The 24,807-nt window shown below is 40.0% G+C and overlaps 1 protein-coding gene across 11 annotated transcripts in view; it reads right to left on the bottom strand.

Annotated features, from left to right (window-relative positions):
- The window catches only part of Lin52 (lin-52 DREAM MuvB core complex component), a 97,269-nt gene that overhangs the window by 47,548 nt on the left and 24,914 nt on the right, over nucleotides 1–24,807 (bottom strand). Inside the window, exons 6-7 of one of the 11 annotated variants that reach the window (XM_087553870.1) lie at nucleotides 13,975–14,010; nucleotides 10,085–13,337 (exon numbers count right to left, since the gene is read on the bottom strand). In XM_087553870.1, the coding sequence (XP_087409996.1) occupies nucleotides 14,009–14,010 (2 nt within the window). In that variant the 3' untranslated portion in view covers nucleotides 10,085–13,337; nucleotides 13,975–14,008. 11 annotated transcript variants of the gene reach the window in all.

Below are 24,807 nucleotides of genomic sequence, written 5' to 3'. Positions count from 1 at the left end.
GGTATACTTTTGAAAAAGAAATCACTTTCCACTAAAATAATTTCCAGAATATTAAGAGTAATACATTTTATAAATTAATTAACTCATATATACATATTTTAGTATGAATAGCAAAAGTACATTAAGTTGTTAACATAATTAGTTATCATGTGTGTGAATATATTCCCCTAAAAGACATTATTACCATATGAATTACAGTATGCAGAAAACCTCTTTTAAACAGGCATGTGCATAACGTACAGGAAGAAAGGAAAAGCAAAGTTAACTGTAATATTAACATACAACTAGAAGGTGTCTCTAACTATAGACAGCTTAACACTCTACACTGCACATCCCTCTTTACTCCTCCTCTTCAGTTGAATCTTCGAGAAATTATTTGCCTAAGTTCTAAGACAAAATATAGGCGAAAGTCAGAACTTCCTATACTCTCAAATTAGTCAATGCATGCGTTAGGATTCTGTTGATAAACCCCATGGTAAAACTTATTTTTCCTTTAAGGCTCAATGTCTTCATTTTAAAATACTATCTATGGGTCTCATTTCTAAATACTATATACAGGAAAGTCAAGACTCAAGTGTCATGAGGGACACCAGGTGCACATATATACATATAGGCACACACTCATACACAAAATTAAAACAAATAATTGCTTTAAATGTATCCTATTTTTATGTGTATACATGTTTTACCTGCATGTGTCTATGTGTACTACATATGTGCCTGGTACTCACAGAGGCCGGAGGGGGTCTTAAGCCCCTAGAACTGTAGTTACAGATGGTCATGAGCTGCCATGTGAACAACGGGAATCAAACCTGCAACTTGAGCAAGAGCAGAAAGTGTTCCTAACCCTTGAGCCATCTCTCCAGGCCCTCAAAAAATGTCTTAAAAAAATTATCAGCCCAAAGATAACATTCCGTGTGTGTGTGTGTGTGTGTGTGTGTGTGTGTGTGTGTGTGTGTGTGTGTACACGTACGGGGGGGAGGGGAGGGAGAGAAAAGGAATGATCAGAGACAGAGATTAGAGAACAACTTCTTAAAGGACTCTTCTCTTTCTACTATGTGGGTTCAGAGGATACAGGTTTTCAGGAGTGGCGGTAGCTAACTACCTGCTCAGTCGTCTTGCTGGCCCAGAAGAGGCCATCAGAACCCATGATCTGTACTTACAGATGGTTGTGAGCCACCATGTGGTGCTGGGAACTGACCTTGGGTCCCCTGCAAGAGCTGCAAGAGCAGCAAGCGCCCCTAACTGCTGAGCCATTTCTTCAACCCTCTAGCTGATGGATAACTCTTGACACCTATCTTGGCTGACTTTAATCTGAGATAAAGTCCTTACAATGAAAATACCAGAGTTCTTAAATCTAATGCTTTCCTCCAGCACCACCATTTAAGGAAAAATTAACATCAAAAGGAGACTATACAAATAACATTTTTTAAAGATTTATTTATTTATTTATATGAGTACACTGTATCTGTCTTCAGACCCACCAGAAGAGGGCATCAGACCCCATTACAGATGGTTGTGAGCCACCATGTAGTTGCTGGGAATTGAACTCAGGACCTCTGGAAGAGAAGTCAGTGTTCTTAACCAGTGAGCCATCTCTCCAGCACACAAATAACATTTTCTTTGTATTAAAATAAACTACAAAGGCTGAAGAGATGCCTTTGTAACCTTGTAGGCACCAGGTATCCAAGTGATGCACCTGTATACATGTAGGCAAAATACCTATACACAGAAAAAATTTTTAAATGAACATCAAAACAGATCTACTTTATTTTTTTCTTTTAATTTCGGTTCAATAACACTGTAATCTCCTTATCAATAACTTTTATCCACATCTTTCCCACTGCAGGCAGCAATGATCTCAATCTTGGGACACAGAGACATTCTTGAATATTAATACTCCCTGAAATAATAACATAGTAAAAAACACTTAAGGCTTTTCTATGATTTTATGGAAACCTATTATTCTATATATTTCTGAACTCTAAATCTTGTAGGTTCATTCAAGAAAACAATAGAGCAAATGAAAAACAATTCTTGTCTACTTGCCCCTCTTACAAGATCCTTCATTCCTATTGAAAAGTTGCTACAATTCACCCCATGTGCCCACCTAACTAGAAACTTCAAAGGAAATGCTGCCATCTACTGAATGGCATTCTCAACCTTTCTATAATCCAGTGGCGCCTCATTTAATGATGCACTGAGAGCAAAACTTTAATATTGAGGATGTTTGTGCCAAAAAGAAAATACAACAACAAAAAACAACAAAGTGAAGCAGACATGTTGACACACACCTTTAATCCCAGCACTTGGGAAGCAGAGACAGGCGGGTCTCTATGAGTTCAAGGCCAATCTGGTCTACATAGTGAGTTCCAGGCTATCCAAGGCTACACAGTGAGACTATATCTCAAAAGACAAAACAAAACAAATAAAAATAAAACCTAAACTTTAAGGCACAAAATCACTTCATATTAATAGCTGCCAGTGAGAAGAAGAACCCCAGAACACATCTCTTCCTATTCTGGGTAGAAAATCACCATTATGGGGCTAGAGAGATGGCTCAGCAGTTAAGAGCACCTGACTGCTCTTCCAGAGGTCCTGAATTCAAATCCCAGCAACCACATGGTGACTCACAACCATCTGTAATGGGGTCTGATGCCCTCTTCTGGTGTGTCTGAAGATAGCTACAGTGTACTCATATAAATAAAAAATTAATAAAAAAATTTCAAAAGAAGAAAAACACCATCATTCAATATCCTTCTTCCTGAGCTTCAAAAACCAAACCCAGCTATAAGAGTTACATTTTAGTTTAAGGAGAAATGGTTATTGGGCTCCAGGGAATTTATTTCAATTTGTACTTCTTATCTTTAAAACCTTTTAATTGCAGAGGTATAATACACACACACACACACACACACACACACACACACACACACACACTGTGTAAGTATATGTAAGAAACTCTACAAAATCTCATATTCATGAAACAACAAAATATAGAGAATGACTATAGTCACCCAGATGTTACCACTTCCCTTATGGGTCCCCTCCCAGCCATCATTGTAACCTCAAGGCAACCCTCATTTTTAGTTGACAGTGTTTCTGAACTTTATATGAATGAGTTGTATAACCAGTGCTCTTTTATATTTTTGTATCAAGGTTTCTATAATGACTTGTGCTACTAGGTACAATTAATGGTTGTGTATTTTTATAACTGCAATCTGTTATATTCTTTAAAAATGTTTCTTATTTAATGTGTATGTGTGTGAGAGTATATGTATGTGCATTGAGTGTGTGTATTCAGGAACCCAAAAAGGTCAGAAGAGGACTCTGGATCCTGGGAACTGAGTCATAGGTGGTTGTGGGCTGTCACCTGGGAAATAGATCTGGGTCTCCTACAAGTGCTTAGCCCTCTCTTGATCCTCTCTTAAGGCCTTGCACACAAATGACTACATTATCCGGCTGCTGTCCATGAACTTAAGAGCTCTTCAGCCATCTCCCTGACACTGCAGGACTCTTGATACACAAATTTATGCTTTTCTGTGTTTAGGATATACATCTAGCACTAGAATCATGGTGTCCTAGGGCACATGTCTAAACCGCAGAGCAGATTTTGCCTACCAGTTTCTAAGTGGCTGCCCACCTGTGCAGACTCTCATTTGCTTTTCGGCTTCTCTGTTGTGATATCATGCAGCATATATGCGGGTCTTCCCGAATGCACATATCCAGCTTTAACGTCAATGCCCCAGAACTGTGAGCTAAAGAACCCTTTATAAATTGTGGAGCCTCGGCTGTTCTATAACAGAAACCAAGTGAGCATCTGCTAATTCAGGGACAATATTTAAACTACAAATTATCTGAAGTTAAAGGAATCTGAGGCATTATGAAGCAGGCAGAAAGTGCTTAGGGAGAGGTCAGAAGGTTGCTGGGATCACCATGTTTTCCACAGACTCGAAAGAAGCCCAGTTTGATGTGTGAAAAGCCTATGTCAATATACTCCAGTCAAGCACTCTGAACCCTAACCAGGACCTCTGGCTCCTCAAGAGCTAGTGCTTCTTGTTTATTGTTTTGTTTTGTGGTTCTGGGGTGGGATTCAGAATTGTGCACATGCTAGACCTACTAAGCTACATTACTTTGTTTTATTCAGACAGTGTCTCTCATCTTGTAGGCCAGGCTGGCCCTAAACTCCTGGCACTAGTCTACTGGAGGCGCCCACATGCTGGAATTACAGGTAACAGCCACCATGCCATCCTACCTTTGGCTTTTTGAAACAGTCATATTATATAGTATATTGCTTAGGCTGGCTACAAAAGCATTCTATAGCCCAGGCTGGCCTCAAACTAAGAATCTTCCTGTTCCCACCTCAGTCTGGTTTATGTATGTGTGATATAGCACATCTAGTTTAGATGATATATCTTTCAATATCCAGCAAGTTATTCTAGTTAGAATTAAAAAACATTTTTATATTCTAACTTCCTTTTTATATGATCATATGGAATGTGTTTAAAATATTTTCTTAAACTCAAGATATTACTGGAATGGAATGGAATTACTATAATCCAGGTCTCTCCCCCAGGACTTCTTCCATTTGTAGTGATAAAGATCCTTGCCAATAAAGCAAGGAGAATCCTGTACCTAACCTCGTCCATGCGATGAGTGGGCTCGCATAGTCTTATCTCATCATGATGTCTCAACTTAAGGGCAAAAAGGAGACAGCTGCCAGAATATTTTAACACCCATGAATTTAGAGAATTGCTTTACGTCAGTCTAATCATTTTGTAGAGTTATAAACATATCTGCTGCAAAAGTGGTGCTATAAGTATGTGTCCTTATATAGTGTAGGGTAATAAAACACTGTGCAGCCCTGGGTCAAAACCTGCCAAGCCAGAGCTGATATATATCAGGGCTGCTACAAATTTTTAACACTGTTCTTGCTAATTCTTTTTAAAGGATTCTTGAATAGTAAAAAAAAAAAAAAAAAAAAGAAAAAAAAAAGATTAGCCGCAACAGTAGCTACTGCTTCAGAGCTTTGACAACAAGCCCTGCCTAATGAATATTTAAAACCACCACCGCATATCATACAGTAAACATTAGACATGGAAAAGGCATTTTAAAAAAGAAAAGAATATTTATTTTAAAAGAAGGGTTTTTAAGATCCAATGGGAGGTAATTCCATTCAACACAGAAAGCAAACACAATCAAAATCATGTGAAGGTCCAGGTCAAATTCACTAGGCTAGAGATACGTGACAGTGGTGACTTTCCCATTTTTCTCTGTTACCACTCACAGGCTTAATGGGACAAACATAGAGAGGCACTACATACTTCAGCGGCCAAATTATGCCATATGCTCTGCTTCTCTGACTGTTTAATTACTGTCTATATGTGTCGGAACACACAAACCAGCGATGGTTTTTACTAGATTGCCAACAAGGGAAATAGGTATGAGGAAAAGGGTTTGAGTTGGCCAATGTAATAGGGACTGCTATATGGAATGATACATTTACACTGACTCTGACAGTGAGGAGGGAACCAATTTACCCTGATAACATAAGGACTTGTTTCTTTTATTTCAATTTCCCCATGGCCTACTCTATCTCTCATGCCTGTAAACTATGCTAAGTGGCTCCCACGTAGTACATGGTCTTTACTGTGAGCAACCGTCTTATAAATTGTCTGGTTTCTCTAACAAAGCCATTAATGTTTTGAGAGATGCTTATGTATTTGACACCCAAGGTCTAGCACACAGCTTTTTAAAACAGCCCATAATAAATTTTCTACTTATTATCCTAATTATAATACACAAATCTTAAGAAATAGATGTTAACCCTTGGTAGAATCCCAGACACCAAACTACTAGGGAAGATAAGAAGATAATTCAACTCCATCTTGAAAAAGATAAGGGAAAGGAGAAGTGAAAAAGACGTCCTGACGTGAAGAAGAATAAATCAGTATACATTAGGGAAAGCGGGCTTATAAGAAAGGCTCTGTCACATCCCTTCATGATTCTTGGACGAGGTATTTTCTTTTTTCCTCATACAACTTAAAACTGAGACATCGTTCACATATTGTAAAAATAAGACCTCTCTTTTTAATATTATAGTGAGCTAAACTAAACTTATTGTGCATTTTGAAATGTAAAATTCATCTGTTATCATTAGGATCAATTAATATGAAACAAAACCTTTTCACCCTCTAAAACTGAAACCATTTAAAACTGTTTAAAAAAGTCCAGCTCATTCTCTCTCCTCCCAGATGGCATCCACGAGTCTGCTTTTGTTTCCATGGGCCTCATCATTTTCGCTACCTTATATGAGTGGAATCGGATGGTATTCGTGTCTTATTGTGACCTTTTTTTCACTTAGCGTAATATCCTCAAAGTTATAGGTCAGGTCTTCCTCCTTTCAAAGTTGATCCACGTGTGGTCACTGCACTGCTGTTAGCCATCTGTCTGTCAATGCACATGCAGGTTACTTTCCTACCACCTCCTCAGTGGAATTTTTACAGCACAAAGTTCTGGACTTTGCTGGACACTGTTTTCCCATTTCTAAACATTATGCTTTTTGGATCACATCTAAGAAGCCATTACTAATTTGAAGGTCATGAATATTTCTGCCTATTTCTTTTTAAAAGTTTTAAGTTCCAAGTCTTGTATATTGTGAGGGAGGAGTGAGATATGGTCTTGAATTTTGCTAATGGGCATTCGGGTGTCCTTATATCGTTTGTTATAGAGACTGTAGTTCCCCCTCTCAAGTAGGGGAACTTTTGTCACAAGCCCAATGATTGTAAATGTAAAGACTGGTGCCTAGGTTTTCACCCTACTCCGTTCATCTGTATGGTGTCTTCAGGCCACTTTCACATTCCATTGATTGCTATGTGGAGGCAGGGGAAAGACAGGCAGATGATGGGGAGATGGGAAGAGAAATCCTTATCCTGGAACCTCTAGTCAGCCAAGAGTACAGAAATGCAACACAATTAACATATCTGTTATGAGAGTGTCACATCAGAGACACTACTCCTTTTATACAGAAAGAGTTCATATAAGAATGCTTTACTGGAATGAACCATGCTTGCAGCCTAAGTGTGTATGATCTTTCTCCCTACTGAGTTGTGAACTTACAATTTTCTAGGAGTCTGATAAAAACCACTTACTAAAAGGACACGCCGTGACTCCTTGGCAACCTTAAAAGCTCCACGGTCTTATCAAATTGCAACCTTACTGCCAAAGCAGTGGCACACACCTTTAACTCGGGAGGCAGCAGCTGGTGGATCTCTGAGTTCAAGGCCAGCCTGGTGTACAGAGTAAGTTCTAGGACAATCAGGGCTACACAGAGAAACCCTGTCCTGGGAAAAAACAAAAAACAAAATAAACAAAAAAAAAAAAAATCAAAATTGTAACCCTATCGAAGATCCATCCAGAGACACCCTACAATCTCATTTATTGAAAGTATGTGTGTGATAAGTAACCCTTGAGATGTAACTTGAAAGCTACCAAAAGTGGTATACGTGAATACCCAAGGCACTATGGCAACTCCTCAAGAAAACCACATGCTCGGCAATGGGCCTTATTCTCCTTTCAGTACCTTTCTATGTTTAATAAACTTTAACTGTGCTCGATACTGGCTTGTCCTGAAATGCTTTTCTGTCTACAAGTCAAGGATTCAGTTTAGCCTGAGTTGAGGTCCCCTTATAGACTAAGGGAATTAATTCTTCAGGCTGCTGCAGGTGACAACATAGTGTTGTGCCATTGTGTCTCCTGTCCTTGTCTTTGCTGACAACAGCTTTGAAATAAGTTGTGAAACTAGAAATTTGGTTCTTTGTAAGACTGTTTAACCATTTGGATATGTTGCAGTACCATGTGACCCTGAGGATCTGCTTACCAATTTCTGCAAAACCAGCCTCATTGACAAAATTGAAGGCCAGACAAAAAATAAAAATAGAAAGGCTAACTAAATGGCTCAGTGGGTAAAAACACTAGCTGAGGACTTGAGTTTAATCCCTGGGACCTACGTGATGCTGAGAGAACAAGCTCTAAATTGTCTCTGACCTCCACAAGCATGCCGCGGAACTCTCTTCACACACATGTAAATGCAAAAAAGGAAAACATCAACAACAACAACAAAAAGGACAAAGGTAGTTTCCTTATATGAGTCTATAGTTTTCATTCCTAATAGATCTCCCCCTTGTTTATAACTATCAGAAAAAAATCAACGCACATATGATGGTAACAGCCCATTGAGCACACACTCATTTTACATACTATCAGTAAACAACAAAAGCAGAAACAATGTAATTTCTTATATATTTGGTTGTGAGCCTAGCCTTTAACGGCTGAGCCATCTCTCCAGCCCAACAATGTAATTTCTAAGACCAGAAGTAGAGAAAATAGTAGATCTAGATCTCACTTATGGGAAAAAAAATCATTCTTTTCCCAACAACATAAAAGCTTCCTTCAATTCCTCTTTCTTTTTGGGTGGGGAGAGGAATAGTGCCAGGGATCCAATCCAGGACTTTGCCCACGCTATTCAAGTGCTCTACTAATAAGCTGGCCCCAAAATGACTTACAATAAATGAAAATGCCTTTATGTACATAAACCATGAGAGAGAAGAAGCATGTACCAGACAATGGATGTCTACTATGTTCCAATTATGTTAAGTGTTAGCACTTTAATGGTGAAAATCCCAGATAACCAGATATCCTTTGAGAGCTGCTGGAGTCAGATCCACTCTTCCACATGTGGTAACATTATGGTTTGGATACTAAGTGTTTCCCCAATACACAAAAAGCTTGACCTTCAGCTAGCTGGCACTAATGACAGAGGATCACAATACAGGGCACTTAAGTTCACGGATGATTTAATAGACAGATAAACCATAGCTGAAAGGGCTCTTGGGAGGCAGTCTGTAAGGGCATGGCGTTGAAGGGTATATATTGTGTCTGGACTCTCCCTGTCTCAGTCTCTGTTTTCTGGTTGCCAGGAGACAAACAGCTTTCCTTTGCCATGCCTTTCCATAACTTTCTTCCTTTAGGTAAGTTCTCTGGGATACTATCTTGCAACAACAAAATGCTGCATGGAGAAAACAACCGTATTCCCTGCTAATCTGAGAGTCTTGGAACACTAAAGAAAATGCCTTTTCAAAAGGTGGTAACCCAGTTCAGGATAAAGAAGTCTCAGATGCAGGGCAAGTCACCTCCCCCCCCCACACACCATTTAGGTTTTCTCTTATCTTGAAAAGGAATCTTACAATAGCTGGGCCCAGACTCCGTTGGACTTCACTAATATTGCAGGCCGGCTGAGACTCAGCTCCTGACTCTCAAGTCTCTCAGATGCAAGTGCTGGGATTATGGGTATATGCCACCAGGCCAGGGCAAGGTTTTCTGTCTTGTTTTTATAGTTTTTAACTCTGAACCCTACAGCAACGTCCCTTCTCCTTAATACTTGTAAACTGTCCGCTGGAGCACAACTACTGAAGATCATGTGCCTTTGCCATATACTCACCAGCACTCCCAATCGCTAAGCACAAAGCCTGGTAAACAGCCCTGGGAAATTCTGAATTCCTACAAAAATGAGAGCTCTTACTGGGATCAGGAGATCTAAAAGAAGTCACTTGTCATGCCTTATGGAAGGAGACTTTCAATGAAATTATTTTCCCAGACACTGAACAGGAGCACTTAATCCTAACAAGGCAAGAGGGTGAGGCAAATGTTTAGAGGTCACACATAAAAGTGAACGGAAGAACTGAACGGAAGGGCTGAGAGACAGGTTGGAAGGAGTGGCAGAGGCACGGTACTGAAGGATTAGGACCTTAGGGATTTAAGCTCAACACAGGAGCCGCTGACACCATAACCACCATAGAGCTTTTGGTGATAGAACCACTGAGTCATTTGAAGGAAGCTTTTACTTCATGAAGACATCTCTGGAAATACTGTTGGATTGCCTTACTCCTCGTTTCCTCTCCCACTGGCCTCTTTGTCCAGGGATCTGTTGAAACATGCCCTTCCCTCCTTAGCTGACTCAATGACCTATAGCAGCCCTTTCCAATCTGGCATTTAGCTCTCTTGAGTTTAAAGATTCAGACAAAGTCAAGTTAAAATTTTACTAATAATTCAACATGTTTTTTTCAAAACATTTATTTTTGTGAGAAAACCACTTTAGTTATCTCTAGTTATAGAATTACTTAAAAGCTCAAATGAGTAACCTAACTTTCATCAACTCTGCCTTCTTTTCAAAGGAAAAATGATGTGTTCAGGGTTATCACAAACTTTGGAATTCATAAAGGCACCTTAAAGTCCTATGTGGAAAGCAACAAGTTAATTCTCTAATTTGTCTCAAAAGTTCCAGATGCTCATTTTAAAGAAAGATTTGTGAGCCTTCCATTAATGAAGAATTGTTAGAGTCACACATATTTCTCAGATGTTGGGAATGACAACTTTTTACTTTGTTCTTCCTAAAAGACCAAATTAAGTTAAAACTAGAAGTGTAGCACTGAGCCCTAGCACTAAAAATAAAATAATGCATAAGTACAGTCATTAGATGCCTTTCAGAGTAAGACAGAAAAATTTAGTAGTTAGGAGACACAAATAGTGCACAGAGTCAGAATGGGGTTCTGTTAGCCTAGAGCTATTTACTCACAAAGCTTACGCAGTTGATAACTACATCTACCTATTTTAATGCTCACCAAGTTGCTAGCTCCAGGAAACAGACACTTGTCTGCTCTCGTTCTATAGTCAGTCCTCCATCCCTCATCTTAGAACTCTGCTCTGAATTCTTCTGTAGACCTACTTAATAGACTCACAGCACTCTAATGGCACAGGGAAGCTCTTAACCTAACAATCAGAAAGCTGGATTTGGGGCCAGGGAACAGAAAAGGTCAGGGAGGTCCAAGGCTCAGCAAATTTTCCTATAAAGCTTAAGACATTAAATAAGCTCTGAGGTAGTATCCACTTTGTGTCTCACAACCTTCTCTATCCCACATGTCCAACACCTTACAAAAATGTAAAAGCCATTCTTAGCTCAGAGAAAACAAACATCATTGTAGATCAGTTTGCTAACCTTCCATTTAAAGTGGTGCTGTCCGGTACAATAGTTGACTACTTGGCTGCATGTGGCTACTGAGCATCGGCTAGTGTGGCTGGGATTCTAAAGGTCATTAACTACTCTGAACAGACACATGCAGCCGGTGGTGACTACTGTAAACAGCAGAAGCTTGGAGGCCCTCAACAACTAGGGAAGCCTAAGAAAACGCTATACCTGTCACTCATGAACTGACTAAAGGCTTAGACAAGAATAAACAGTAATTATTATTACTAAACTAAGAGCTATACACTATCCCAATATTTAACATCAAGGACAGGAAAAACCTCAGTCATAGGAAAAAAAATCAGTTTAGAAAAAAAAATCAGTTTAGACAAAAGGAAACTTTGAGGCATCGAGAGAATGGGTTTAAAAGCTTTAAGTTTGAAAGGAATGCAATGTCCCCAATTATAACAGACATGAACTTTTCTACTCTTCAGCTTGTAAACAGATTCTCTCACTGACGTCATATGTCACTAATTTGGTTTGCTTCCCCAAGAAGAGAACTGATTTCTCCTATCACTGCCCTGAATCTCCCAGAGTTTGCTTTTTTCACTGCCACTCCCTGCCAGGCCCTTAAAGCTCACAGGAAGCCTAACTCATTTCCATGCATTAACAATTCCCCAAGTTCATTAATGCACCTAAAAGCCTGATTCATGGGACTTCTGAAGCAGAAAATGAAGGAAAAAAGCATTAATTCAATTTTAAAGGTTGTCTCTATAGATGCCTTGGATTACATTCAAAGTTCTTTCTCCTAGTTATTTGGTACTGAAGAACACTTTTCATTTACCAAAGGAAAGAATGGAAAATATACAGAAGGAACATCTATCTATCTATCTTGCTGATGACACATGACAGGGTTCATTCCAACCCCCTAAAAGTTTTGCCTTCAGCATTTGCTATTTTAAAACAATCCTGAAGAAAGGAAAACCACACAAGAAATCAAATTTGAACTATACATAGGAGCAGAAATCATGACTGCAACCAAATGTGACAATAAGTATTAAGTCAAATTACCTAGTGAGTCTTAAGTTAGTATATCAACACAATGAGAGTCTATGTAACAATTAAGAACAATCAAGTGGACCTATATACAAAATATATTTACAATATATATAAATATACACAAAATGTCTGAGATTATAGGCCAAAAAGTCACAACATGTATGTAAGTTATCTTATAACTGTGTAATAACAAATATAAACCTAAGTACAGAATGTGTCTGTAAGTGTTCATGGAGAAACTTGGTGGTCACCTCTGATAAAAAAATGTGCTTGTCTTTTGATGTTATATTCTCCCATGCTATCTAAATTTCTTCAAATGAAAGCTTGTATTACTCATAAGTTTGTAATCATATTCCCTTAAAACCCCTAGAGAGCACTCAACTGGTTCCTTTAAAAGGGAGTACGTGGCTTTTCTTTGCTGCTGCAATGTCCATAAATTAAATAAAAAGTCAAAGGGATTCTTTTTATACTTGAAGCCATTATAGCAATCCAAATACTGCCTTTGTTCATGAATTTCCATAGCGGGCAGGGAAAAGGGGGGGGGGGGATCACACAACAATATCATGACACTGGAGGGAGGGAGAGCACACTTCAAACAGGACTTGGGTAGGACAAGACAATCCACAAGTGCCCACCAGTTCCAGGGCTGGAGAGATCTCAGGAGAGCCATCACATTTCAATTACCATCACTAACATTACTTATTATGTGGCTGCTCCAGTCCCCCAGGAAGGCAGCTTGTGATGATAATACCCAGCCTCTGCTTGTAAAACAATTCATTAGGCAAAGCAGAACAGCTGGGGCAGCCACGTGCCGCGCTCTCAAAGCACCGCCCCACTGGGACCTCTGGCCCAGATTTCCCTTTTCATGAGGGACAGCTACCACCCCTCTGACAGCTGTAGAGTTCTCCAGGGATACTTCAAGTTTAATCAGTACTTCCTGCCCTGCAGAGGGCCGTTTGATTTCTAACATAAACTAATGGCAGCACTCCTGCTCTCTGCAGGTTACACCAGACATCAGATAAGAGGCTTTAAGGCAGTTTTATCTTGTTCTAAAGCTCAAGAGTTAATGAGGCAGCAAAAGATACTGTCATAGAGCCCCCGTGTAGCTATATTATCCAATAAGCAGACTCTCTCCTGGACAGGTTTAATATGGATCGAGGAGGTAAAGACTGCTGGTTTAATATTGATCCTATTGGAAGGATGAGAATCTTCACCATAAGCAGGACAAAATCATGCACAGTGTGCAGCAGGCAGAACGCTACAAAGAAGGTAAAGAATTGCCGTTAAAACCAGGAGGAAGATGCTTTCCCCCACTATATGTAAGCAACATAAACTCACTTGGCATTTAAAGCTAAGTTTTTGTGTTTCTCTTAAATGTTTTTTAGTGAACCTACTTCCCTATGTTTTGCTGAAAACTGTTTTTGCTACATTTATTGCCAATTAAAAAGACTTTCAAAACCAGCTTTTTTATATTATTATAGTAAATATTATGTAAATTATGTTTTTAAAATAATACCTTGTAAAAATGTATCATCTACAAATCACATTTTCTTTTGTTAAATAGTGAGAATTGCCTCTAACTTCTAAATTTCACATAGACCTTCCATAATCATTTAATCAATCATAATACTAAAAGCCTCTTGTAGACTAGGTTATGTATGTCAAACACAATAAAATAAAATCTAGCCCCTGGTTCACTAATCCCTGCTATTGTGTAAAACAAAATTCTACCAATCCCTCTCCCCTTATATCTTAGAATTTGCTTTGTTAAATATACAGAAATCAGAAAACTAAGCACTTTTCCATGCTAGAAATATCTACCACAGGCTTTTTCCCAGCAATTTAAAAAGTTGAATATTGGGGTTGGGGATTTAGTTCAGTGGTAGAGCACTTGCCTAGCAAGCGCAAGGCCCTGGGTTCGGTCCTCAGCTCTGAAAAAAAAAAAAAGTTGAATTATTTCTGGAATATTAGCTTATTCCCTAAAAATTAAAAAGAATTGATTTTTTCCTATTTATTTTCATTTTAAAAATAGCAAAACCAAACAAGAAATGCTGAAAAATCCCTTAAAAGGCCTGAGGCCCATCACCACACCCTTCAGTGTTTCTGGGGGCTGCCATCAGGATTTAGGAAACAATTTTCCACATGATTCTTGACAATCTGGTTCGTCCTTGCCAAATCCCAACCCCTCTCCCCGGTTTTTGTTGTTTTTGTGACAGGGTTTCCTGTAGTCCTAGTTATCCTGGAACTCACTCTGTAGACCAGGCATGAAATTCACCTGTCTTTGCCTCCTTTAGCTGGGACTAAGGGCATGTGCCACCGCTGCCAGCTATCTCAACACACTTGTTAGTACTTAGTTTATCCCCAGTCTGAAGTATACTCATTCCACTGACATGCAAATGCCACCAAGTACCATTTCAAGTTTCATCTCTCCCAAGAGTTGTTTCTGAATTCTTTAGTTTACCATTCCTCCTTTGGAACTTGCAGAACACATGTTCAGAGAGCACTCGTGTGTGAGATGAACAGGGTGTGTGAGAAGCCAAGTTAAAGATGTTGCTTTACCCTAAGAACAGCAGAGCCACGAAGGGGCGATATGCAGGGAATGGGTGGCCTGTCGATCTGTTTCAGAATTATTCTAATTGTACCGTGTGGTGAATATTGGAGAAAAGATCAATTCTACAGCTAGTTTAGCTAGAAAAAGAAGAAGATCCAAAATAAAGAGTCCGTGATAAAGCTTTCTGTCAAGAAACAAGTTAATAAACTCAATATTCTGGAGGAAAATGATAGCTACTTGGGTGAGTATGTTTGTTGTAGCAAAAATAGCAGTCAAGAAAGCTGGAGCTCAGAATTTAGTACAAGAATGCAATGGCATTTACAAAGAATATTGGATTTAACAGAAAAACAACAACAAAATGCTACACAATCCCATGGGACACCACACTTAGATGAGGAGCTACAGAAAATAAATGACTACTGAGAGAGGGAGAATCAGTCTCCCCGAGGGATGAGACCCTAAATGGTTATTCAATACCAAGCGATCACTCTTAAAAACATACATACAAGCAATACTGAACATACTCAGCAGATTATATTTGTATGTTTCTACACATGCATGCATGTGCGCACACACACACATACACCAATAATAATAAAAACACCACATTAAGAACTCAAGAACCAACCCTTCTATCAGTAGCCTGGCTTCTCTTGGGTGTCATTGAGGAGGCTGCCTGTCCACTTTAAAGCTGGAGACACGTGCTTGACCTCCCTCAACCTCTGTATTTATTAAACTTAACCCAAGGCTATGGAGAAAGCCCACTTAAAGCCAGTAGCACTCACTAGCAATGAGATATTGTTTTAATGTGCTGCTCTTTTAAAAGACATTTTCCTTGTGCATAATACTGACTTTTGACAGCTGACACCAGCAGAAGCAGACAATTTTCTCTGTGTTTTTGTGAAGCTATGTACCCTCCAGCCCCAACTCGAAATGTATTCTGGTAGGAAATTTTCTTAGTAATAACAAGCTTCTTAATCTAAGCACTTACAAAACCCATTTACATAGGACACATCTAGCAATTGCTCCTTCTTTTGACTTGACAGACATAGAGGTGAAACTTACTGTATTTATAATTAGATTACATAGAGCTGACATAAGAAAAAAGAAAGGTTACCAAAATGGATGTCAACTACAGACATTCACTAAAGGAAACAGTTTTAAGTTCGGAAGACAAGATTCGGGTAGCAACAAGTGAATAACTTGAGGTTCTGTCAGTTACGTTTAGACTGTGTTGTAGAGGACATGGTAGTCCTACAGTACAACTTTTCCAAATTAGATGACAATGTAGTTTCACAAGAGTACAACATGAAGAATAATGTTGGTGTGATAGGAAAGGTGTTACAAACTAAAAGGGGACCCTACTGTTCTAAAGGAGGTCAGGAATGACTGGAGTCAGAGGCTTCACCCAAACACAATAGTTAGCCCACAGCTGATTAAGAAGAAACTCTACACCACGATGAAAGGAAAGGTAACAATCAAAACTTTTGGATACATTTTTGGAAACAGTCTCTCTCTCTCTCTCTCTCTCTCTCTCTCTCTATATATATATATATATATATATATATATATATTATATATATATAACATATTATATATATAATATATATATATATATATATATATTTTTATCATTCTACTCTGCAGCTTAGGCTGGCCTTAAACTCACGATCCTCCTGATACTGAAATTATAGATGAGCTACCACACCCAGCAGCCCCTGGATAATTAAAATTTTCATTTGGGCCTTTTAAAAAACAGTGTATTTTTCATCGTGTTTCTGAGAGGGACTCAGTTCTGTTTCTCCAGTAATCTTCTCACTCCCATCTACTGGTAGATGTCTGTGATCAGCTGTGGCCAAAAAAAGAAGACAATCAGCATAAAGACCCGGGAGTCACAGGAAGATCATCACGTGGCCGTGGCTGACTAGAACTTGAGTTCATCACACATCTTCTGTTTGTATTTCCATACATTGGCTTTTGAGAGAACCTCACAGGAGGCTCAGTGTAAGTAAAGAGTTCTGACCCTGAAGGGTCTACTCAAATATTAGGTATACTAGAAGGAAAACATTTGGTCTGAGTTCCACCTATTTAAAGAGAAGTTCTCTTAATTTTCAGTTTCTTCCCAAACTGCTAGTAAAAAACAAACAAATGCCACCAAAGACATTCTAAAAAGCACCCCCCAACACACACACATGTACACACATTTTTTTGAGACAATGTCTCATGTACCTTGGCTTGTCTGGAATTTACTATTTAGACCAGGCTAGCTCTAACTCATAGAGATCTGTCCACCTCTGCCTCCCAAGAATATGCTGAGATTGAAGGTGTGCATCACCACCATTATCAGCCTCTTAAAAGCCTTCTTAAAGGCAGGTAACATTGAGACATTTTCTCTAAGAGTACCTTCCTCATGGTGAATGTCTGCCAGCAAACGACTTTAGGCAATTGGAAAACAGTTGAGAAGACAAAGCAGAGACAGTCTTCATTTTAACTTTAGCTAGAAATGAGTGTTCTGAAAGAGAAAGTGCATCTTAGAATGCAAAGAAAAGAAAGATGGGGGCAGTTTAGTATCAGCAGTGATAGGAAAGAGAAGGGATCTTAAAGGTGCTGTTGTATGTGATGAAGGTAGAAAGAAAGGATTCTTCACAATGAATGTGCAATTAATACCAATCTAAGTTGTGTCTTCATTTAGGGGATGAACACTACATGCCCACGCTCCATTCAGCACAGCCTTATCCTAGGGAGTCATCGGACCACACACACGCAAGTGAGCAAACAGGAGAGGCCAAGGTCTAGCATCAATTCCTAGCAAGCATCCCTACCTAATCTAGCAAGCTAATGCAAATCAAAGCAAACACTTCAGTGCTGCTGGTAGTGAAGCCTGTACCTTTCCCAAGAGAGGCCTGTAAAACAGGACAGTCACTGACAGCAGTACAATTACTGACACAGATACAGACTTTATGGACATGTTTATCTCCGCTGTAAATCCACACTCTCTCTCCACTCCGATTCACGAGTCATAAAGAAATTGCAGATAATGAAAAAGTTGGGGAAATTTACAGCATGTCGGAAACCTCAGACAGCCAGAAGAAATTAAAGAGCTGACTAGGGATAAATCACACAGGTACAATTAAAACTTCCCATATACCTCTTCATTTCCAAACTGAGGCACAAGCCAATGGAGCTGATGAAAAGTTGAGGTCATGACTCCTCGGGCTGCAATCATCTCTTAACTAAGTGCATGTTAACAATCAGCTAATTCGTAGGTCATGTGCGAGCGCTGATTTCTTGCTGCTCTCCTGATTTCCTCTTCTCTCCACTAGAAGCACCCACAGAGCAATTCTGTCTGTAAACAGGCCAAATTGCAACAGGCAATAAACAGAAAGGTGCTGTCCCCCCTTGTGCGACTCTGTAGGTGCAGGACATCTTTTACCTGAGCAAGGACAGAGCATTAAAATGAGAAAGTGGAGCTACAATGAGGGAATAAAATTGGAGTTTTCTTGTTCCCTAATAAATAATCATTCTGAAGTTTTCATTTGATCTCTTTTCAACAGTCCAAAGGGGATTTTAAAGTCTGTTATGTTCAGAATAAGAATCGCTTCTGGTGATACTTGTTTTGCAGCAGGTAATGTCCGGCTATGCAACCATCTCTGCATGTGCTGTCTGATGTGAGGATGTGCAAGTCTGGCTTCAATAAAGTAAATCAGAAAAAAATCCCAAAGAGGTAATGCCTATTCCTTAAACAACAGGCTTAAGAGACCCCGGCACTAAAGACTAGGAGAGTTGATTTTGGGTTCCTTTATCCTCTAAGACCTTTTGTGAAATTCCGAATGAAGGGAAAAGGAGGATTCTATCATAGCCACTCTCTCCTCACCTCTCTCAACTTAATTAGATGCAACACTGGCCATTGAAAACATTAGGATCTCCCTCAGAAGACGAAATAAGAACACAGGCTTTCCTAACTGACTTCTATGTAGCAAACAAAACCAAGACTGTCAATGGGGCGGTTTGCAAGTCAAAGCTGAAACTGCACATCTGTGTGGGATAAGTGCCAGCCAAACTAGTGCTAATGTGATCTGAATTATGAGTCCTTTCAAGAATAAAGGCCTCAAACAAGGTTTGGAGAATGCAACTGGCATGGCTTCGATTTTGCTCCAATCTGACCCCTTGATGATTTCAAGTCCATTTTACACTTCAGAGAACCCAAATGCCATTTCCATTTTATACATTAAGATTTTATCCTCTAGAGTGAAAAAAGGTTCTAAGAAACTTTACTAGTTTTAACCCACACAATCATTACCAGAAAAACTTAGGTCCTATCTAGTAGATGGATCTCAAGTCTATTTATCCAGTGGGTGCAAGGCATGGTCTCTGAACTGTTCTTGCTTTTAATGAAAAGCACCTTAAGCTCGAAAGTGTCATAAGCATCAAATCAGAATCAACAGCAACTGTTAAATAGAAGCAGTTTTATTTACAAGCTCCAAGAAGCAAATCACATTTTATCAAATGAGTATTAGAGTGAAGCCAAGAAACATAAGCTCTGCTCCCTTGCTGACAGGCAAGGTTCCCCTGAATCACAGTCAGAAGACCTGGGGTCTAATCCTAGATGTACAAATGACTACGTGACTCTACGAAAGCTGAACTTTCTCATTTGTTTGTTTAGAACTAGGGTTTCATGTCCCTCAGGCTGACTTCAAATTCACTGTACAGCATAGGATGACCTTGACCTTCTGATCCTTCTGCTTCTACCTCCCAAGTGCTGGGACAATGAGTCTGTCCTCACACCACCTCTGTTCTGTGGTGCAAGGGATCAAATCCAGGGCTGTGTGAAGCCTAGGCAGCATTCTACCAGAGCCACACCTCCAGCCTCCGTGCAGACAAATTTTAAAAGTACATTTAACTTAACCTAAGAAAAGATGATTGTTGAAGCATGACTTACATTAGAGGGGTGCTGAAAATGACCTAAATGACCACTGAAATAATCACGCCACTAAAAAAAGCAAATGGTCACAGCCAGTTCTTCTAAAGTCTGCTCACAGCACATTAGAACAAAAATCATGTGAGAGAGTAGGAACAGTATAGTAGTGGACATGTAAAACATACATATCTGCAGAATAACATGTATGAGTGAAAAGCTCTCAGGGAGAACTTTCCCTCGGGATGGAGACCCTCTAACTCCAAAGACCAGACCGAGACACCACAGGATGCAATCAGCAAGAGGATTTGGTTTATTGTCGGGATACACAGGCACAGGCACCTGCGGGCGCTTCAGTCACTCGGGGGACTGGCGCGCCCCACGGAACCAAGGATGGGCTTTTATAGGATTTTGGGGAGCAGAAGCAAGCATACAGAAGCAGATGCATGGTTACAGGGATATAATTGGTGGATTCTAATATGGCAAGGGTTTAGCCCGGGGGCAAGTTTCCTAGCTACCTTCCTGAAACATAACGGCTGACTCGGCCCCCCCAAGGGTTCAGCCCGGGGGCAAGTTTCTTAGCTACCTTCTTGGAACATAACGACTGACTCGGCCCCCCACCAGGGTGTGGGACCTCTCCCGGGGCTTTTTTTCATTGTCAGGTGCTCAACCGAAGTGTCCTGTTGTCAGGCCTTCAACCAAACACATCCTGCTTGGCAGCCGCTGTGTACTCAGTGTTCTAACCTTTCCCTGAACCAGTCATCTTAAGTACAGCCTTGCAAAATGGCGTTACTGCTGTTAAGCTGGGGTCTTTCATGAGTACGTGTGCACACATCTCTCCCTCACTCTCCCCACCCCCCAAGATAGGGCTCTGGCTGTCCTAGGCTGTCACTCTGTAGACCAGGCTGGTCTCAAACTCAGAGATTCAACTGCCTCTGCCTCCAGAGTGCTGGGATTAAAGGTGTGCAACATCGCCGCCAGGCTTATATGTCTTTTAATATGCTATCACTTGGAAAGCATGTTTAGATGACTTGGTAAGATGCTTACCAAAATGTAAACAGTGACTATTTTAGTATGGTTTAATTTCAGGTAATTTTTTATTTCTTTATATTTTCAAATATGTATATAGTTGTATATATTTTTATAAGTATATGTATTTTTATAAGAACAAAATGTTAACTTTAATAAAATATATACTATAAAAAATCCTGATATTAACAATTTTCAATTAAACAAGAAATATCTTTTGTTTTTACAATCTTTGACAAAAAAGTGAGAATTTTAAGTCCAGAAAACTAATTTTTAAAAATCACTTAATATGCAAATCAATTTTATCCTAGGTTATTTTTGACACACATTCCTCATTCCATTTCAATCCCCCTCCATTAGCCCCAGTCAAAGGACCTCACTCATCCATACACTCAAAGGCAGGGAAATGGCTCCAATTGCACGTCAAAACCAAATTAAGAGCTGGGGTGCCGGCTCAGACAGTAAGGGGTTGTCACTGAAGATCTGCGTTCCGGTTCCCAGCACTTTGTGTAAAGGCAAGGACAATGGTACACCCCTGGAACCCCAGCACTGTGGCTCCCTGGCCTGATGACCAGACAGTCTAGACGAAATGGGGACTCTATCTCCTGTAAGAGATCCAGTCTCAAAATACAGGGTAGAAATGACTGAAGAGGTTACCTGACACTGAGCTCTGGCCTCTCCACGTATTACATGGATTTACAAATACATGCACACAAATAAACTGAACTCAAAACCTTTCCTGACAAATATGTCCCTTCTCCATTATCCCATCATCTTTCTTTTCTTTCTCTATTGTTTTTCTTGAAAAGCTTTGCTGAGGACTGCTCTGAAGATCCTTACCAATAATCCCAGCACGCGGGAGGGGAAGGCAAGATGATCAAAAATTTGAGGCCGTGAACTACATAACCTTACCTCAGAAAACCACAAATACACTCTTCACCCAAGAAGAAAAAACTGCTAAGACACAAACTGGATATATGTTCAAATTCCATTCGCTAAGTCTTGACACATGTATTATTACTGCTGAGGAAAGGCAAGACCTTTTAAGTCCTCTACAGTACCCTCTGAATCCTGTCATTGTTGCAGTCTCACGTATTCTGTTACTGATCCTGTGCTGTCGGGTACTATTTCCCTCTAGCCCTTCCTCATGGCTCTCTTCAGGCAGATGGCTTCCTCGTGTGAGTATGTAGAGCGGTCCTCAATCACCCTCACAAGGTCTCTCTAGTTTACAACTCTCATCTGTCTGCTGTTCTGTCTGCACAACTCTGACTCCTCAGCCGTTTCTTCAAGACAGGGAGACAGCTGCTGTCTGCCTGGCCCTGACACCACTGACTGGAAACTCTAAAAGCAATAAGCCCCAACAATCGAAGGGACACCATCGTGTTGCCTTATGGCCAGCATTAGGGACACATTTTTTCTGTATATTTTGCCACTAAAAACTTATGTCTGATCAGAAGGTGGATCTAGTCTGATGTTCCATTTGGCCTTTCCTTTGTTTGTGCACACCACTGGCTAATGCTCAAGAGAGAAGTTCAGAAGCCGTGCTTGATGACTTTCTCCCTTCTTTGTCATAGCAAATCTGGTTCTTTTTTTTTTTTTTTTTTTTTTTTTTTTTTTCGGAGCTGGGGACCGAACCCAGGGCCTTGCGCTTCCTAGGTAAGCGCTCTACCACTGAGCTAAATCCCCAGCCCCTGTCATAGCAAATCTATTGAGACTTGGCTTTATCCTTCACCTTTCTCAAATCATCTCTCTTCATGTCCACTCATAGTCCTCTAGCTCAGTTCATGGCTACTGCAATGACATTCGTTACCCTAGTTTCTCTCCTGCCTTCCTCTATCTTAAAATTTTTGAAATTATAATAATAGTTATTACTAGTATGGTTGACACACGATATGTCTGAGTAGTGCCACAGCACATGTGCGGAAGTCAGAGGACACCTTTGTGAAGTTAATGTCTTTACATGATTTCCAGGGATTGAATCCAGGTCAACAGATGTGTGCAGCAAGTACCTTACATACTGAGCCACAACCTCCACTTCCTGCCCTCTTCCTAACCATTTCTACTTGGTTGAACTTGGGCTTCCGGTTCTAATGTTCTATATGCTTCTTGGGTGTCTCCTCACATGTGGCTTTAATTAGAGCCCATGAGTCGATGCTATCTGTATTTGTTTTCTGGGTCCTTTATCCACACACTCTATTGTCTCCTAGATACTTAGTTAGGGTTTCTACTGCTGCAACAAAAACACCATGACCAAAAAGCCAGTTGGAGAGGAAAGGGTTTATCTGGCTTACACTTCCAGATCAGTCCATCACTGGGGGAAGTCAGGACAGGAACTCAAGCAAAACTAGAACCCTAGAGGGAGGAAGTGGTGAAGGGGCCATGGGGAAGTGCTGCTCACTAGTTTGCTTCTCATGCCTTGACCGATCTGATTTGTTACAGGACTACCAGCCCAAGGATGGTACTACCCATAATGAGCTGGGCCCTCCCCTATGATCACTAATTGAGAAAATGCCTTACAGCTGGAGCCCAGGGAGGCATTTCTTCCACTGAGGCTCCTTCCTCTCTGAGGACTCTCTGCCTTGTCAAGATGACACACAACATCAGCCAGTACAACTAAGAGTTATTTTTCATCCCCTACCCCTCTACATTATTTTCCACTTATAAATTTACCACTATAAAATATGAAGGTCACGAAAGTATGGTTTGGATTTTTTATCGATTTTAGGTAGAATTTCTTGAGACAGGGTCTCATGTAGCCCAGGCTGGCTTCACTCTATGTAGGCGAGAATAACCTTTAACCCCAGATTTTCTGCCTCTACTGGCCAACTGCTGAGAATACAGGTGTGTGCCATTAGGCTGGCTTTATGTAGGGGGGGGGGGGGGCAAACCTAGGGCCTCAACAATGCTTGCCAAGCACTGTCAACTGAGCCTCAGCCCCAACCCCTAAAGCCTTTGTGCAGAGGCCAGAGGTCAACTTTAGGTGTTTTTCCTCAAAGGCTGTCAACCTTGTTTTTGAGACAGGGTCTTTTTCTGGCCTAGAATCTGTCAAATGGAATGGACTGGCCAGCTCGAGAGTCCCTGAGTTCCCTTACTTTTTACCTCCTCAGCACTGGCTTTTGAAAATGTGCATTCTGAGAACTGAACTCTGCTCCTTGTCAAGTACTTACTGACTAATGTATTTATCCAATTCTAAAACTTGATTTAAAGACCAAACAAACAAACACATAAAAAAAAAAAAAAAAACCCAACCAACCAACCAAACAAAAAACCCAAAAAACAAAAAACAAACAAAACCCAACCCAACCCAACTACTGGAAATAATAGAATATTTTTGGGTCAGAAATAACACTTTAGCTCTGTTTTCTCATTCCACATCCAAAACAGATTTGTCAGAGTCAACAGCCCTCTTGAAGGACATCTTACCCTGACATTTGGTCTTAAATTTAACCAACCTCTTACAACAGTCAACCAAATGTTTAATTTTCCTAATCAAGAGACTTCTCTAGCGATATAAAGATGTGCCTTTTTTCTTTTCTTTTCTTTTTTTTTTTTTTGGGCGGGGGGAGCAGGGGACCGAACCCAGGGCCAAGCGCTCTACCACTAAGCTAAATCCCCAACCCTAAGATGTGCCTTTTAACAAACTATTAATTTGGGCTGGAGAGATGGCTCAGTGGTTAAGAGCATCGACTGCTCTTCCCGAGGTCCTGAGTTCAAATCCCAGCAACCACATGGTGGCTCACAACCATCTGAAATGAGATCTGATGCCCTCTTCTGGTGTGTCTGAAGATAGTGACAGTGTAATCATAATATATAATAAATAAAATATTTAAAAAAAACAACAAACTATTAATTTAGATGTAATGGTTAGAGACACTTACATTTTATGTCAAGGTCATTACGTCTCTAGTACCCACAGCAAAGTACTTTGCATTCTTTTATAAAGTCTCATGCAATGTCATTTCTTCCCAGATTAAATTTTCAACACAAACCAGCAGATAAAACAAAGGGATTAATATTTTACCCAAACCAGGAACTACTGTTAAGTTGAAATCTCTGGCTTATCAATAATTAAACATGAAAAGCAAGCAAAAACAGAATATGCCAATTTATTTCCCAATGAACACAATCATTCCTAAAATTAAAGCCTAGGAAGGAACCAACGTCCATAAACCCTACTGGAATTATTGTTTTAACAAAACTCTGATAAATCTTCCCTGTTTTATCTTTCAGACA

This window comes from Rattus norvegicus, chromosome 6 (assembly GCF_021556685.1).
Source record: "Rattus norvegicus strain SHRSP/BbbUtx chromosome 6, alternate assembly SHRSP_T2T, whole genome shotgun sequence".
Lineage (NCBI taxonomy): Eukaryota > Metazoa > Chordata > Mammalia > Rodentia > Muridae > Rattus > Rattus norvegicus.
Note: the sequence above shows the minus strand (reverse complement) of the source record. Positions and strands in the feature narration are given on the sequence as shown.